Source organism: Scyliorhinus canicula, chromosome 20, assembly GCF_902713615.1.
Source record: "Scyliorhinus canicula chromosome 20, sScyCan1.1, whole genome shotgun sequence".
Taxonomy (NCBI): domain Eukaryota; kingdom Metazoa; phylum Chordata; class Chondrichthyes; order Carcharhiniformes; family Scyliorhinidae; genus Scyliorhinus; species Scyliorhinus canicula.
This window is the reverse complement of record NC_052165.1, coordinates 36,397,302-36,414,756: the sequence shown is the minus strand read 5'-3', so window position 1 is coordinate 36,414,756 and position 17,455 is coordinate 36,397,302. Positions and strand designations below refer to the sequence as shown.

Sequence of the window (17,455 nt, the reverse complement as noted above, 5' to 3'; positions counted from 1 at the left end):
CAGTAATAGTTGCTGAAGTTCAGCAATGCCAGTCCCCCTTCTCCTCTGCTCCTTTCAAGAATCACCCTCTTCACCCGCAGAGACTTCCCTGCCCATACAAATCCCAGAATAATTTTTATTCAGCCTCTCAAAGAAGGACCGTGGGATAAAGATGGGGAGACACTGAAAAACAAGAACCGCGGGAGAATTGTCACCTTAACAGTCTGCACCCTCACCGCCAATGACAGCAGGAGCGTATCCCACCTCCGGACCTCTTCCCTCACTCGTTCCAGCAGTCGGGACAGGTTGAGCTTATGCAACCTGCCCCAGTCCCATGCCACCTGAATCCCCAAATATCGGAAAACTCTCCCCCCACTAGCCTGAACGGCAACCCCTTCAGCCTACTCTCCTGCCCCCTCGCCTGAATTACAAACAACTCGCACTTGGCCATGTTCAGTTTGTATCTGGAGAACCGGCCAAATTCCCTCGGGGTTGCCATAATACCGTCCATCCCCACTATTGGGTCCGAAAGACCCTGGCCAGCACTGGCCCCATTATCCTGGCAAATTTTTTGTAAAGCTCCAACGGTTACCTGTCCGGCCCTGGGGCTTTACCCGACTGCATGACCTTCAGGCCCCCCAATACCTTTGATCCTGACCAGGGCCCCCAGTCAGTCCACCAACCCCCTCCCCACTCTTGAAGGTCAGTCCGTCCAGGAATCGCCTCATTCTCTCTAAACCCCCTCCCCCCCAGTGTACAGTTTCCTATAAAAGTCCCTAAAGACCTTAGCCTTGCTGGATCACCCACTCGATTACCTTCCCCATCCACTACCCTCCCCATTTCCCTAGCCGGTTCCCTCTTCTTCAGTTGCTGCGCAAGCATTCTACTGGCCTTCTCTCCATGCTCAAATCGTGCCTTTTACCTTTCTAAGCTGCTCTACAGCCTTGCCTGTAGTCAGCACCCCAAACTCGGCCTGCAACCTCTGTCGTTTCCTGAGTAACTCCGGCCTCGGGGATTCCGCGTAACTCCTGTCTGTCCGTAGAATTTCCTTAATCAGTCAGTCCGTCTCTGTCCTGTCCCTGCAAGCCCGGATTGAAATCGGCTCCCCCCTCGCCACTGCTCAGTGCCTCCCAGAGCACCGCTGCCCAGACTTCTCCAGTATCATTCACCTGCAGGTAATTCTGCATACATTTCCTCAGCCTCTCTCACGCCGCCTCGTCCGCGAGTAGTCCAACTTACAGCCTCCATGGTGGGGGCTGAAAGCTGTCCTTACAAAACTGCAGGTCTATCCAGTGCGGAGCATGGTCCGATATGGCAATTGCCGAATATTCTGCCCCCACCATTTCGGCCAGCAGGTCCCTACTCACCACAAAGTAGTCAATTCGGGAATACACCATGTGAACGTGGGAGTAATAAGAGAACTCCCTCGCCGTCAGCTGGCTAAATCTCCACGGATCTGCTCCCCCCATTTGCTCCATGAACCCTCTCAGTTCCTTTGCCATCGCTGGCAACCTGCCCGTTCTTGAGCATTCCCAGTTCAGGCTCGGGTCCAGGACTGTATTAAAGTCCCCGCCCATGATCAACTTATGCAACTCCAAGTCTGGGATCTTCCCTAGCATCCTCCTAATAAAATAAAATCTACATCAACCCAATTAGGGGCATGCACACTGACCAGGACTACTCTCACCCCTTCGAGCTTATCCCTCAACCATAACGAACCTGCCACCCTCATCCACGACTGTGTCCTCCGCCTCAAATTGTACCCTTTTTATTAATCAGGATTGCAACCCCCTCGTCTTAGAATCAAGGTCCGAATGAAAGACCTGACTGTCCCAGCCCTTCCTTAACCTAACCTGGTCTGCCACATTCAGGTGCGTCTCCTGCAACCAGACTATGTCTGTCTTCAGAACCTGCAGACGCGCAAACACGCGCACTCTTCACTGGCCCGTTTAACCCTCTAACATTCCAGGTGATCAGCCTGGTTGGGGGGGGGCACTTTGCTGCCCCCCCCCCGCCAATCAGCCATCCCCTTTCCCTGGCCAGCTCCCCAGCCATGTGTCACGCTTCCTCTGGCCCACCTCCTGGCTGGCTCCACCCATGACCTCCACTGATACCACGTCCAGTTTCCATCCTATCACCTAACCCCTGCTCTAATCTAACTATATGGACCCCCCCCCCCCCCCCCCCCCCCCCCGGGTTCCGGTTGACTAGCTGCACTCGGCTAGCCTGGGGCTCCCAGCCTCGGCACCAGCCCGTCTCCCACCCATTGTTCCCAGTCACCCCTCACCTGCCTGTAGCCTCCCCTCCATACCACTTCCCCAGATCAGCCCTACTAAAGCAAACACTCTATACAAGTCATAAACAACCCCCACAATAGCACAATTCAAGTTAAACAAGAAAGAGATAAGAAATAACAGGCACTCTTTAGTCATACCCATACAGACACAGAAAAGAAATTGCACAAAGTTCCCCTGAAGCATCCATTTTTACACAACCCTTTTAACTGTTTTCTTTATTAATTCCCCCCAGCCAAACTCCAACAAAGCAAAGAGCCCAAACGGGAAACATTCAGGAAAAGCACGCAAAAAAAAAAGATACATCCCAAAACGGGAGAGACACCGCATATACTTAAAAGCTGTAACATGAGTCCAAATGTCCTCTGCTTAGGGCCAGCCCTTGCTTCTTGACAAAATCCATCGCCTCTTCAGGTTCCTCGAAAAAGTGGTGCTGACCCTTGTATACGTAACCCACAGTCGTGCCAGAAAAAGCAGCCCGAATTTCACCTTGATTTTATACAGTATCTCCTTCACCTGCCTGTAGCCTCCCCTCCTCCTGGCCACCTCCGCACCCAAATCTTGGTATGCACGCAGGGTGGTATTGTCCCAAATACAGCTTCGTGTGCTCTTTACCCATTGCAGCACCCGTTCCTTGTCCAGGTACCTGTGAAAGTGTGCCACCATCGCTCGTGGGGGACCCCCTTGTCGCGGCTGCCTCACCTGCACTGTGTGCCCTGCCCACCACCCGGCAGGTGCGGGAACACCTTGTTTCCCAGCAACTTCTGAAACATACCCTCCACATATGGGGCAGCGTCTAGCCCCTCTGCCTCCTCCGGGAGGCCCACCATTCTCGTTCTGCCGGCGAGATCTGTTGTCCAGGTCTTCCAGCCTTTCCAGAAGCACTTTTTGCTGGTCCCTTAGCCTCCGAATCTCTACATCCGCCACTGTTTGAAAGTCAGCCTGCTCCTCCACTGACTTCTCCAACTGCTGGAGCCTCTCAGCCTGATCATCCAGCCTTTTTTCCCATCCGATCAATCGACTTCTGAAGCGGCTCCAAGTTGTCATGCTTCAAAGCCAAAAAGCCCTCCTGCATAGTCTGCAGCAGCTGCTCCATTGTGGGCTGGGCTGTCGGCTCCTTGCTCTGGACACCAGCCATGCTGGTCTCCCCCTCAGCCTCCAATGTGTCCTTACTCGACCAGTTCTTCTGCTGTTTATGGTCCCTCCGGTTTCTTGGGTCCATACAATTTTGTATGGGTCCTGTGCCTGAGTACTATTGCTTTCCAGTTCCGTGCTCAAAAGCGCCAAAAAGTCAGGGAAAAGGTCCAAAGGTCTGACAGAAACGGGACACCAAATGTGTGACCTACTCCCTCATAGCCGCTACCGCAAGTCCATGTGGTCATTCCTAATGGCACTTGGTATCAGGCAAGCATTTCCACGGTCTGCCTGGATTTTACGTGACATCACACATTGTCACTTTCTATGTTAATCTTGTGTCAATCCTCGGGGATCAGTGCTGGGACCTTTTTCCTGTATGTAATACATAAATGATTTGGAGCAAATGTAACTGATTGATTAGTAAGTTTGCGGACGACAAAGGTTGCTGGAATTGCGGATAATAATGAGGACTGTCGGAGGATACAGCAGGATATAGATTGATTGGAGACTTGGGCGGAGAGATGGCAGATGGAGTTTAATCTGGACAATTGTGGGGTGATCCATTTTGGAAGGTCTAATACATATGGGAAATACACAGTAAATGGCAGAACCCTTAAGAGTATTGATAGGCAGAGGGATCTGGGTGTACAGGTATATGGGGTCACAGTGGCAACGCAGGTGGAGAAGGTAGTCGAGGCATATGGCATGCTTGCCTTTATCGGCTGGGGCATTGAGTTCAAATCGGCAACTAATGTTGCAGCGTTTTAGTACCTTAGTTCGGCCACACTTGGAATATAGTGTTCAATTCTGTTTGTCACATTACCAGAAGGATGTGGAGGCTTTGCGGAGGGTACAGAAAATATTTATCAGGATGTTGCCTGGTATGAAGGGCATTGGCTATGAGGAGAGGTTGGAGAAACTTGGTTTGTTCTCACTGGAGAGGTTGAGGTGCACCAAAGTCTGCAAGATTGAGGGGCATGGACAGAGTGGATAGTCAGAAGCTTCTTCCCAGGATGGAAGAGTCCATTACTAGGGGGCATGGGTTTTTAAGGTGTGAGGGGCAAGGTTTAAAGGAGATGTACGAGGCAAGTTTTTTTACAAGGGTGGTGAGAACCTGGAACTCTGCCAGGGGAGGTAGTGGAAGTAGATACCATAGTGACTTTTAAGGGGCACCTTGACAAATGTGTGAATAATCTTTTAGTGTCACAAGTAGGCTTACATTAACACTGCAATGAAGATACTGTGAAAAGCCACTAGTCGCCACACCCCAGTGCCTGTTCGGGTATATCTGAATGTCCAATTCACCTAACAAGCACGTCTTTTGGGACTTGTGGGAAGAAACCGGAGCACCCTGAGGAAACCCACGGGAAGAAAGTGCAGACTCTGCACAATGACCCAAGCTGGAATCGAATCCGCGACCATGGTTCTGTTAAGGAACAGTGCTAACCACTGCTACCGTGGTGGGAATAGAAGGATATGGTCCCTGGAAGGGTCGGGGTTATTAGTTGAGACAGCAGCGTGGTTGATGCAGGCCTGGAGGGCCGAAGGGCCTGTTCCTGTGCTGTAATACTTGGAGGCAAGTCCAAAAATCTTGCATTGGACTGGTGTGCAATAGTGCAGATCTGAGAATTAATTACAGCACTAAACTCCAGAAATCTGAGTGAGTGACTTTGGGCTATTCTGTACCGATGTAAATCTGGACCACACTGCAAAGAACACTTGAGCTGCTGTTTTGCATGGAGCGAAACGTGGATAAAAGTTGAGCTGATGTTCTGCAAGAGTGGTTGAAATGATTTTCTCCCTCCCAAACAGCACTGTGGATGTACTTTCATCACATGGACTGCAGCAGTTCAAGAAAGTGGCTCACAACCACAGTGGGTGGATAGGAATGGCAATAATGTTGGCTGAGGCCAGCGATGTCTGAATCTGTAAAATAATTTTTAAAATAAGGAAGCAAAGCGAGGCTTCCATGTAAACTTAAAATTTTGTTTTACAGTATACTCAATTCTTTCTTTTCCAATTAAGAGGCAATTTAGCATGACACATTCATCTACCCACCTTTTTGGGTTGTGGGGGTGAGACCCACACTGACACGGGAAGAATGTGCAAAGTATAAACTTTTTAAAAATCTATACATTTCGTCTCAAATGAAAAAGTCATGGGTTATCATAGAATTATCATAGAATTTACAGTGCAGAAGGAGGCCATTCAGCCCATTGAGTCTGCACCGGCCCTTGGAAAGAGCACCCTACCCAAGCCCACACCTCAACCCCATCCCCGTAACCCCACTTACCCTTTTTGTTTTTGGACACTAGGGGCAATTTAGCATACCCAATCCACCTAACCTGCACATCTTTGGACTGTGGGAATAAACCAGAGGAAAAACACACACACGGAGAACGTGCAGACTCTGCACAGACATGACCCAAGCTGGGAATCGCACCTGGGACCCTGGAGCTGTGAAGCAACTATGCTAACCACTGCTACCGTGCTGCCCAATATGCTGAAAAGTTCCATGAAATTCTGGGCCTTGTTCTCTTCCTCCATCACCACCTCTATGGGATTCCACCAATGCCTCCCTCCCCATGGAGTTTTGTCAGAATTCCAAAACCTTTACTTAGTCTGACTTTCAGCATCATTGAGCTTAATCAGAATTATTGGTACCATGGTTCCATGCTTTGCATTAACTTAATTCCCTAAATTTAAGTTCCTCCTATTTTAAGCGCATTGCTTTGAAACTTTCTGACGACCTGTACTTTTTTCAATATCTGCTTAGTGGGTAAAGCCCCTGCCTCTGAGCCAGAAACTCTGGGTTCAAATCCCAATCCAGGACTTGTTGGCCATGGGGAGAGCATGCATGATATGGTTCAAACAGGTTGATAATCAGCCTGCTAATCCTTCCAACACTTCTCCAGTATAGCCCATAAGGGGCAAAAGTATGAAGATCAAGATATGAAACAAACTCTCTGAAGTTTACCAAACCGTTGATGTGTTAGCTGAGTTTCCCATTCTAGCGCAGACTGCTTTCTACCAATAAACCAAAGACCAAGATACTGCTCACCAAGCCTGGTATTCTATACTAGGTTTTGCACCCTGAAGAGGTATTTTTGGATCCTTTTGAGTAGACCAGGAACCAGTTTCAGACTTTTCTTTTCTCCTTTGCACTTGACATGTTACCGATGCCTGCCCCAAATGGGATTTTGTGTTGAGATTCTCTTGATAAAATGTTGGATAACCACCTTGGTGCTAGACTTGATTCTTTTTCTCTGCTGACCATATTGAGGCAGGGTAACAGCTCAACCTCGAGAATTCTAGTCTGGAGAGCCTGTTCTGTCAATATTTTTCAACCTTTCAGAATCAGTTTGGTCATTCCTTGTCTAAACATGTCATCTTCGCCAGATAAAACTTCCTTCCCCTCACTTCAAACTTAACCTTCTCGAGTCAAGAATTCCAGCAGATCCCCCTGCCACGCCAGGGCACAGGGTGGAGAGATTGCTCTCCATCTCATCAGGTTCTGCCTTCGGGCGATCAACGGCACGAAGGCTACATCATTTGCCTCTGCACCCATTTCCAACTTTGGCTATTTCAACACCCCGAATATGGCCTCCTGAGGGCCCTGGTCCAGTTTCACGTGCACCACTTTAGAGATTACCCTAAAAACCTCCTTCCAACTTTGGACAGGGCCAAGACATATTAACCTGATTTGCAGAGATCCCCTGCCGCAACGTTCATACACATCTTCTACACCCCCCCCCCCCCCCCCCCCCCCCCCCCCCCCCCCCCTCCAACACACACAAAGAGCTGGCTGGCTCATCCTTGCCCTTGTGCTTAATATTTCTAACAGTTTCCACAACATTGGACAGGGGTGATTATTCAGGGTAGGTGGGATGCAGATTTGAGGTTACTATCTGACCAGCCATAAACCTATTAAATAGCAGAGCAAACGAGAGGCTGAATGACCTGCACCTCCTTAGTTATATGCCCTGAAATACTTTATAACAATGGCTACACTTCAAGTGTAGCTTAATTGGCTGCAAGAAGGGTTGGTTCCTATCCCAGAACGGTGTCCTCCAAAATGGGGCAGTATTGGCAGAACGAGCAGAGGGTAGCAACTTCCATTTGTGCAGTGAACTTGTCTGTAACATTTATACTAAAACATTTTTCTAATTTTTATTGGTTTGCATTTTATAGTTACATTGCAGAGAACATTAGAGGAGAACAATACAGTAGGTATTTGGGTATTATTGGTGGGACCCCAACATTTTTCTAATTTTTATTGGTTTGCATTTTATAGTTGCATTGCAGAGAACATTAGAGGAGAACAATACAGTAGGTATTTGGGTATTATTGGTGGGACCCTGGTTTTTGGGCATCCCGACCCTGGTCACTTCCTCTGTGCTATAACTATGCTGTGTCGCATCCTGGTATTAGAACATACCAGGGTGCTTTTGTTGTGTCACCGTCTGATATTAGCATACTGGGGTGCCTTTGGGGTACACCTGGGGGGGGTGTACATCTGGCGAGGTCATACCGGTGTACTTTGCTGCTATTTGTTCCCTCTGGCTCCCCTGCCTTGTTTGCATTGTGTCCTGGGTGTTCTTTTGCCCCCCTCTTTCATTCCATTGGCGGTCTCTAGCAGGCGATTAGGGAAACAAAAAATCGGGTGTCTGCCCCCCTCCCTGTGAACCATTCTGACTGTTCTAAGATACCGAAGACTGTCACTAGTGGGCACGGCTCTACTCTCAACCCTAGACTTCGCCTCAAAGATGGTTTAGTGCCGTGGGTGTGGTTGGTCAGGCCTCCTTGGTACCGTTCGCTTTTATCCTCCACCTCTGGAAAGAATCCACTCATGCATGGTCTTGTCAGGTGCGCCCTGTGCAATTCTTTCAGTTGCGTTAGGCTCAGCCCTGCGCATGAGGAGGTGGAGTTTGCCCTGTGCTGTGCTTTGCCCCCGATTCCTCTCCTATCTTTATGCCTAGCTCTTCCACCCATTTCTCCTGTCTGGTCCAGTGGTGACTGTGCTGCTTACAGTAGTTGTCGTACATGTCAGCGCAGTTGTTGTCCAATAGTTCACCTGCAGTCAGGATTGCTTAGTTGCATTTATTGCAACTTGTTCCCTTTCAGGAGCTGAAGTTTGTCAGTCAGTTCCCCCAGGGTTGATAACCTGCCGTCTATGTACAGGTCCCCTACTTTTGGTGTCCCCTTGTCCTGTCTCCACTGTTTCTAGGTGGTGTCTAGTGTCGTCGGGGGAATTTATGGTTCTTGCAGATGGGGAAACCATGGCGGACGTTGCTCTGTCCGAAAGTGGTGCCTGAGCTGGTTCCATGTTCTCAGCGTGGCCAGCGCCACTGGGCTCCTGAGTATTTGGCTGAGGGAATGGGAGAGGGGCAGTGACCAGCGCCCAGAGGGATGTTCCTGGAACTCTCCTCCGTCTTTACCCATTCCGGTTTCTTTGACCCAGCCCTGTACTCTCTGCGGCAGCTGCCCAGTGGTAGAGTTGGAGATTTGGAACACGGCCTCTCGTGTTTCTCCTTTTTTTTTTGAAGTACGTGCTTGGGATCCTGGGGCTCATATTTTTCCACCCTCCACCATCTCCTCCTCCTCTTCTCTTTTGCCCCATCCACGCACACAATGATTTTGTCTAGATTGGCATTGCTAAATTGCCCTAGGTTGGAGGTGTGGGCCTAATGTAGAGGAGCAGGTCATCTGCGAAGAGTGAGACTATGCTCCCTGTCTTCTCTGGATTACTCTCCACCCCCTTGCTGATCTGAGGGCGATGGCTCAGGGAAAATAGCAGGGACAAAGGGCATCCCTGCCTCTGTGCAGCTTGAAACAGCCAGAGCTGGTGGTGTTCGTCTGTATACTTACCATGGGAGTGCTGTACAGTAACTTCACCCACGCGATGAACCTTGCTCCAAACCCAAACTGTTCCAGTATCTTCTTTTGACTGTCGAAGGCCTTCCCCGCATCCAGGGAGATGATCATTTCTGGTGTCTCTTCCCCAGGTGGGTTGTGATCACGCTCAGCAGGTGTCTGATGTTAGCTGTTAATTGCCTGCCCTTGACAAAGCCTGATCTTCTGCAACTACTTCTGGCATGCAATTCTCCGGTTGCCTCACCAGGACTTGGCGTCGGGGCTTGTATATTTAAAGTTGAGAGACTGTCGATTCCAGTGTATGGATCCAAGTTGGGAGGGGGTGGGGGTTGTTGTTGCCGGTTTAATGGCTGATTTTTGAGTTAAAGGTCCAAAGTTACCATTTCTCGGGGAGCGCCACGTTTCGTTCGACTGTTCATATTGCCACCACTGGAACAATCTGATACTAAAATATAATTAACCATTCAACCTCACCTTTGTTCCACATTTAAAGGACCTACTAAATATGTAAGATTTTAATACTTAATGCATGGACAATCAGCCTCAAATTGAACAGGTGAATCCTTTCAAAATGAAAGCACAATTACATGTCTAACGGTCACAATGACATTGTCAGATGTTAGTTCCCAAACTCAAGGCATGTATGCATAAATAGTTAATAAAATTGCTTTATTTTCTTCAAGATAAAAAGCAAGATGGAGCTGTAGAAAATCGAAACAAAGGTAAATATTAAATCCTTGGCATGATTAATAATACTGTTTACTTGACTTTCAAAATTATTTTAAGTACCAGGAAACTAACATGGGATCATCAGCTATTAATACTGACCAGAAACTGAACTGGACTAGCCATAAAAACTGTAGCTACAAGAGCAGGTCAGAAGTTCAGTCCTACGGTGAATAACTTGCCTCCAGATTCCCCAAAGACTGTTCATCATCTACAAAGCACACGTAAGGATAATGAATGCCATTCCAAAAGTACAAGAAGCTTGTCACTATCCAGGACAAAGCCTACTTGTTTGGCACCCGCTCCACAAACAATCACTCCCTCCACCATTGATGCACAGTAGCAGTAGTGTGTACTATCTATATGTACTGCAGGAACTCATCTAAGGGTCTTTGAGCATTACCTGCCAAGCCTGCAATGACTGCCATCTAGATGTACAGGAACAACACCACCTGGAAGTTCCCTTCCAAGCCACTTTGAAATATACGCCATTCCTTCCCTCTATCGCTGGGTCAAAATCTTGGAACTCCACCCTGATGGCACTATGGGTGTACCTATATCATGTACTCAAGGAGCTCACCACCACCTTTTCAATGGCAGATCGTTATTGGTAATAAATGCTGCCTAGCCATTTTAAGTAAAATGCTGTCCTTGTTCAGATGTTGTGGTTAAATTGAAATCTAGGTGGAAAACCTAAGCTAACAAAGTTTTTCCATGATAACCCAACCTCTCATTGCTTGTACACACCCAAGACAAATGTGACCAGAATGTTAGTTCGAAATTGTAACTGTTACACGGCACCAAATTGAAATATTGGATCTTCCATTTAATGATTGCACCACTTGTCACCTAATAAGCACTTGCAACTTTGGTTGTCGAGCTACCCTATTTGTTCACATTTTGGTTATTTTCAGTGCTTTTGCTTCTTTCACCTAAGCTTTATTTAGAGTTGTCAGAGACTGTAGATTCCAGTCTATGGATCTAAGTGGGACAAAGAACTGGCACAGGTGCAATGGGCTGAATCACCATCTCCCATCTTATAAAATTAAGATTTTAATTGGATAAACTCATGGATTGGGTTGTTTTGTGCATGCCTGCACTTTGAAGTATCACTAAACGCAACTATCGGGATTGCTGAGCAATTGTGTATCCACAAAACTGCATAACTTGGGTTTCATACAGTTCTCCAGCTTCTATCATATTTGGATACAATTGTACTTTATAATGTCATTATCTGGGTGTATTTAAATTTACATGAGGAATACTCTTTATACACTCTAGCATGTGACACTAGTTTTCTAATTCTGCTCTGCTCATGGATCAAATTTCTTTTGCAGTTGTATGACTTTAGTCATGGAATCATAAATTTATTTCACATTCAGCCCATTATGCTAATGCTGGCTCTTGAAACAGCAGTTGTGCATTGTGCCTACCACCTCTTTTGTCGAGTTGTGACCTGTAGTTATTTACCCACTTGCCCGAGGGAATAGCTTTTCTCTTCCTACTATCAAAACCTGTCATTTTAACATCTAGGTTAATTTTTCTGATTCAAAGTCCTAATTTCAAACCACCTTTAATCCAATCCCTCAATTCTGGTAAACCACCTCACTACCCGTTGTCGTCTTCTCTTGCTTCCCACCCCACCCCATGGCATTGTGAGCTTGGACAATAAACTAGCTTTCCATGGTTGGGCTAGCCACCAGCTAGAACTGGAGAATCATATTATCTTTATTCCATAACCATTTTGCTTTGTTCAGCTAAAGCTCAAGATGGAGCAGCTATGGAAATGCAGCCATTGAAAAGTGATGAAGCAGCTGATGATGCATTAGAGAAAAAGAAAAACTTACCCAAAAAAGAAAAGTCTGTACTCCAAGGAAAACTTACAAAATTGGCAGTTCAAATTGGTAAAGCAGGTATGAAAATTAAACATTTTCCGTTGAGACCAAAATGATTCCATAATCCTGATGTATTATTGGATCTTTTGCATGAATTACATTGATGTGATGTTTTGGTGATTGTAATTGATTTGATGCCTGAGACGGGTCCTTAAACAAACATTTTGAAGTTAGATTCTTGGTGTTTTTATTTCAAATTCTGTGAAGTTTAACTATTTATGCTGAGCAGATCTACTAGCTTTTAATACGAATGAAATTGTTCAAGGCAAGGTTCACAATATTGAATAACAAAATATAGATAAAATCATTGGTTAATGGTAAATAGTGACAATTGCATCCCTAACATCATAGCTGATTGATATTTATTGTCACATATACCAAAATAGAGTTTTTCTGCAGCCAAGGGAACGCACACAGTACGTACGTAGTAGACAAAAGAATAGTCGACAGTACATTGACAGTGGTGCATCAACAAATAGTGATTGGTTACAGTGTGGAACAAGGCCAAACGAGCAGCATAGGGCATCTTGAATAGTGTTCTTACAGGGAACGATCAGTCCAAGGAGGAGTCTAGTAGCTGTGGGGAAGAAGCTGTTCCTGAATATGCAGGTGTTCTGACTTCTGTATCTTCTGCCTGATGGAAGGGTCTGGAAGAGGGAAAAGCCTGGGTTTGAGGGGTCTCTGACAACGCTGTCTGCCTTTCTGAGGCAGCGTGATACAGAATTAATGGGAGGATGACCAGCTTGTGTGATGCGTTGGGCTGAGTTCACCACACTCTTGCGGTCTTGGGCCGAGCAGTTGCCATACCAAGCTGTAATGCAGTTGGATAGGATAGTGTCTGTAGAGGTTTGAGAGTCGATGCAGACCGTGCCAAATGTCTTTAGCTTCCGTTCCCAGTTAGTGTTTTCTTTTGTTAAATGTCCTATTTTCTACTCTGAATTTTATGGTCTTGGGTACACCCAGGAACTAACTGTTCAACAAATGCACACTGATCAGCATGTAACTGTTTTAATAATAATCTGTATGCTGCCAAAACGGTGACCGCCTTCATCATTCTTTAGATCTAGCCTGACTTGAGAAACTGACATTACCGTAATCCAACCTTTCCAGAATGTTGCAGTTACCTTTACTATTCCAACACTAAAAGTTTGGCCAGCTGTACCTGTGAGCATTGTGCAAGTTTTACTCCATTTACTCGAACTGGAGAATATTTGGGACCTCTTCAGAATGATCATAGTGCTCTTCCTACTTTGGATCCATTCCGATCTACATCTCCAAGGCCTTTTTCAAAGTGCTGGACAAACTAATCATGGCGTTCGTATGAGGGGGGGGGGGGGGGGGGAGAAATGCTAGGATCCCAAAGAAGGTCCTACAAAAAAAAAAAATCCAGGGTGGGGGCTAGCTCTCCCAAATCTACAATTCTATCACTGGGCGGCGACGGCCGAGCGAGTAAGGGGATGGATCAAGGAGCCAGAAGCTGAGTGGGTTTGCGCAGAAGAGGCCTCCTGCATGGGGACCTCCCTCCGGGCCCTCGCCACGGCAGCACTCCCATCCCCAACCAAAAAACACTCCAGCAGCCCGGTGGTGATAGCCACCCTCCAATCCTGGAACCAACTACGGCAGCAATTTGGCCTGACCAAAATGTCAGACAAACCTCCCATCTGCAACAACCATAGGTTCACACCAGCACTGACTGACACCCCCTTCAAAAGGTGGGGGCAGGACGGAGGGACACTGACAGTCAGGGACCTATACACGGACGGCAGGATCGTAACACTGGACGAACTGACAAATTCCAGCTAGCTAGGGGCAACGAGCTAAGGTATCTACAGCTCAAAAATTTCCTACGAAAGGAGACGAGGATGTACCCACAACCGCCACGACAGAAACTACTGGAAGACCTACTGGACGCAAGCATACTAGACAAAGGAAACTGTAGTGACATGTATGACTGACTGATAGAAAGGGCCGACACCGTACTGGACGCAACAAGAAAAAAATAGGAGGAAGACCTGGGGATTGAGAAGGTGGGGACTCTGGAACGAAGCACTGCAGAGGGTCAACTCCACCGCCACGTGCGCAAGGCTCAGCCTGACGCAGCTAAAAATGGTACATAGAGCCCACTTAACGAGAACCCGTATGAGTAGGTTCTTCCCGGAGGTGGAGAATAGATGTGAACGGTGCCAAGGAGGCCCAGCCAACCACGTCCGCATGTTCTGGTCTTGCCCCAGACTTGCAGGGTACTGGACAGCCTTTTTCGAGGCAATGTCCAAAGTGGTGGGGATGAGGATGGAGCCATGCCCGAAAGTGGCAGTCTTCGGGGTTTCGATCTATTCCTGGGGAGGGTGGACGCATTTGCCTTTGCCTCCCTGATCGCCCGCCGTTTAATCCTGTTTGGCTGGTGGTCAGCAGCACCACCCAAAGCTGCAGACTGGCTGTCCGACCTCTCAGAATCTCTCCAAATGGAGAAAATCAAATTCTCCATCCGAAGGTCAGACAATGGCTTCCACAGAACGTGGGAGCCATTCACGCAATTGTTCCTGGACCTGTTTGTGGCCAACGAACAAGAGGAAGAATAGCCAAGTAGCCTAGAATCAGGGGAGAGTAGCCAAAGCATGAAAGGGAGAGATAGACCGGGAGGGTGAGGGGGGACAGCTAAACCTAAGAGGAAAGAAAGGCGAACCACGGGAGTGGGGGGGGGGGGGGGGGGAAGAAAGAGGGAAGAGATGAGGAACAAGAGAGAACCAGGGAGGTGGGGGGGAAAGCAGGGAAATGAGAACCGGAAGGAAGGCACGGGATACAATAACGAACATGGCATCTCCAGGAGTAGGGAACAAGGAGAATGAAGACGAAAGACTGGAGGAACGGCAGAAGCGGAGGTGAGCGCGAGACGGCAGCGAGATCCGTCTGGGAGAAGCAAGCGACAACAACACCAAACCCATTTGAGTGTTGCCCGCTGTAATTGTTTCTCCGGCACCCAAATGTATATTTGCCTTCCTGTGTATAGAACAGTGAATATACTTTGTTGAAAAACCCAGTAAAAAACATTTATATAAAAAAAAGAATGATCATAATGGGCATTTGGATGTCTGCTGAAGTGTTGCAGTTTTTACACTTTGCCAGAACTATGCCTAATTATTTTCATTGAAATCATAAACTCTATTTAGCTGGAATATTTCTAATTGTAGATAATATACTAATTGGTGAATCAAAAACTGATCCAAGTTTGAGCTATTGTCTGTCCAAGATCTTGTGATCATTTTACAGGTACTGTAAAAGGTACTCTGTAATGTATGGCAATGTTTTCTATTCCATCAATTTATATACAATATTGTAATATTGATCTGCTTTTCTTTCATAGGGTTGGTGATGTCTGCTGTTACAGTTATCATTCTTGTTCTGTATTTTGTGATTGATACATTTTGGGTCCAGCAACGTCCATGGCTAACTGAGTGTACTCCAATTTACATTCAGTATTTAGTTAAATTTTTCATCGTTGGTGTTACTGTCTTAGTTGTGGCAGTACCAGAGGGCCTTCCACTTGCAGTTACAATCTCTCTGGCTTATTCAGTAAAGGTAAGCTATAACTGAAACATATAACTGAAATCTTGGATCTCGTACAGGTTGATTATGTTTCTGTTTTCAGATATGATATGGCCACTGTACTGGTTATAGTTAGGGTGAATTAGTTATGGCTTTCAATCAACACTTGGATATAGAGTTTTGTATATGAGTTGAGAAATTAGTGTCCTTCAGTGGTACATGAATTTGTGGAACAAGGGAAAGCAAAAGCTGGCTGGACTTGGCACACTGATTCCATTTGGATCATTGTTGTAACTTATTTGTATATTTCAAACACGGTGGCCGTTCAATGGTTCTAATGTAAGCCTTGAGATTCTACACTAGGGATAACTGATTAATTGACCAAAACAGAACAGCCAAGTCAATTTCTGTTCTCTTCAAATAAGGTTTCATTGCATTGTGATCAGATTTGGTATTCTGCCCCTCCTAACACCCCATGGGCACAGCCTGCTTTTAAAAATCCAAGCTTCCAGTCCTTTTGAGTGCAGTTCACCTAGCCACTCCTGAGATTCCACAAACCATACAATCAACACAACATGTAAAGCCTTGTTTCCTGCCATTCAAATCTATTTGCATCTTGTTTTGGAACATTCCATTTAGGTGGACTTAAAATCATTTTGCTTTTTGCAGTTTTCTTATTGGTGAATGAAAAAAATTCCAGTATAGTTACAACCAGTGTAAAAAATACTTGCCTTTAAATTTGTTCTGTCAAAATCTAGTACTAGCTTGTGTATCAAATGATGCATATTCTTGAACATTGATACTAATGACCACAAAATCTTTCCAAATACAGAAAATGATGAAAGATAATAACTTGGTCAGACATCTGGATGCCTGTGAAACAATGGGGAATGCAACAGCTATATGTTCGGACAAAACTGGTACCCTGACAATGAATAGAATGACTGTGGTTCAAGCTTATTTAGCTGACCGGTTCTACAAGATTATCCCCGATCCAGAATCTCTTCCTGAAAATACTTTGGACAAACTTATTGCAGGAATAGCTGTAAACTCTGCTTACACTACAAAGATACTGGTATGTTTGAATTCCTATCAATAAGTTGGTATGTGGCTCTTGTTTGCATTATAGATATCCCTTATTGTATAGTACTATATTGATGTTTTGTACCTGGGGTTTGAATTGCATCACGATTGGAATTAAAGCAAATATTAGTTGAGTATATAGACAGTGCTGTAATTCAAATGCCCTAATTGAAGAGCAAACCTTGAATGGCTTTCTGCAACCAACTGCATTCTGTGCTGGTGGCCTTTAAATCCTATTTTAAATTTTCTGTTGCAACACTTTGTATCCTTAATGATTTAAAAAAAATTCATCTTTTTATTTGGATCAAATACTGTAAGATTAAGTACATCAAATGTGTTACTGATCTAACTTTGCAGCCTCCTGAGAAAGAAGGTGGCTTGCCACGTCATGTTGGCAATAAGACAGAATGTGCCTTGTTGGGATTCGTATTGGCTTTGAAGCGAGACTACCAGGCAATTCGGAATGAAATTCCAGAAGAAAAACTATTCAAGGTCTATACCTTCAACTCTGCACGAAAATCCATGAGCACAGTTCTGAAGAACCCGAATGGTAGTTTTCAAATGTTCAGCAAGGGCGCCTCAGAGATTGTTCTTAAAAAGTAAGTTCATTATAAACAAGTGGTGTAAAATGTATATGCCTGATAATGGTGGCTTTTTGGAGGAGGGTTGAATAGAGAACTGATGTGATCCAGAGGGTACATTAAACTGTTGCGATTTGACCTTTGTTTGGTCCTGAGAAACTAATTTGAAGAACTGCTTTGAAACTTGCAGAAGATCTGAAAGTTTCCCTAATGGCTAAAAAGATTTCTATTAAAACACAGGTTAAGGAATTTTCAGTATAACATGCATTGCATATGGAGCTAAAAGCCAAGCACAATTAGTTGTGGTGAATACTACCGATGTCTTTCAATATTTGCTGTCATT

The 17,455-nt window shown here is 45.9% G+C and overlaps 1 protein-coding gene across 5 annotated transcripts in view; it reads left to right on the top strand.

The window, feature by feature from the left end:
* The window catches only part of atp2b1a (ATPase plasma membrane Ca2+ transporting 1a), a 145,816-nt gene that overhangs the window by 85,952 nt on the left and 42,409 nt on the right, over positions 1 to 17,455 (top strand). For all 5 annotated transcript variants that reach the window (XM_038780992.1, XM_038780990.1, XM_038780988.1 and 2 more), the window contains exons 7-11: positions 9,968 to 10,006; positions 11,768 to 11,923; positions 15,267 to 15,481; positions 16,281 to 16,523; positions 16,889 to 17,130. In XM_038780992.1, coding sequence (XP_038636920.1) covers positions 9,968 to 10,006; positions 11,768 to 11,923; positions 15,267 to 15,481; positions 16,281 to 16,523; positions 16,889 to 17,130 — 895 coding nt within the window. The remainder of the gene's footprint in view (positions 1 to 9,967; positions 10,007 to 11,767; positions 11,924 to 15,266; positions 15,482 to 16,280; positions 16,524 to 16,888; positions 17,131 to 17,455) is intronic.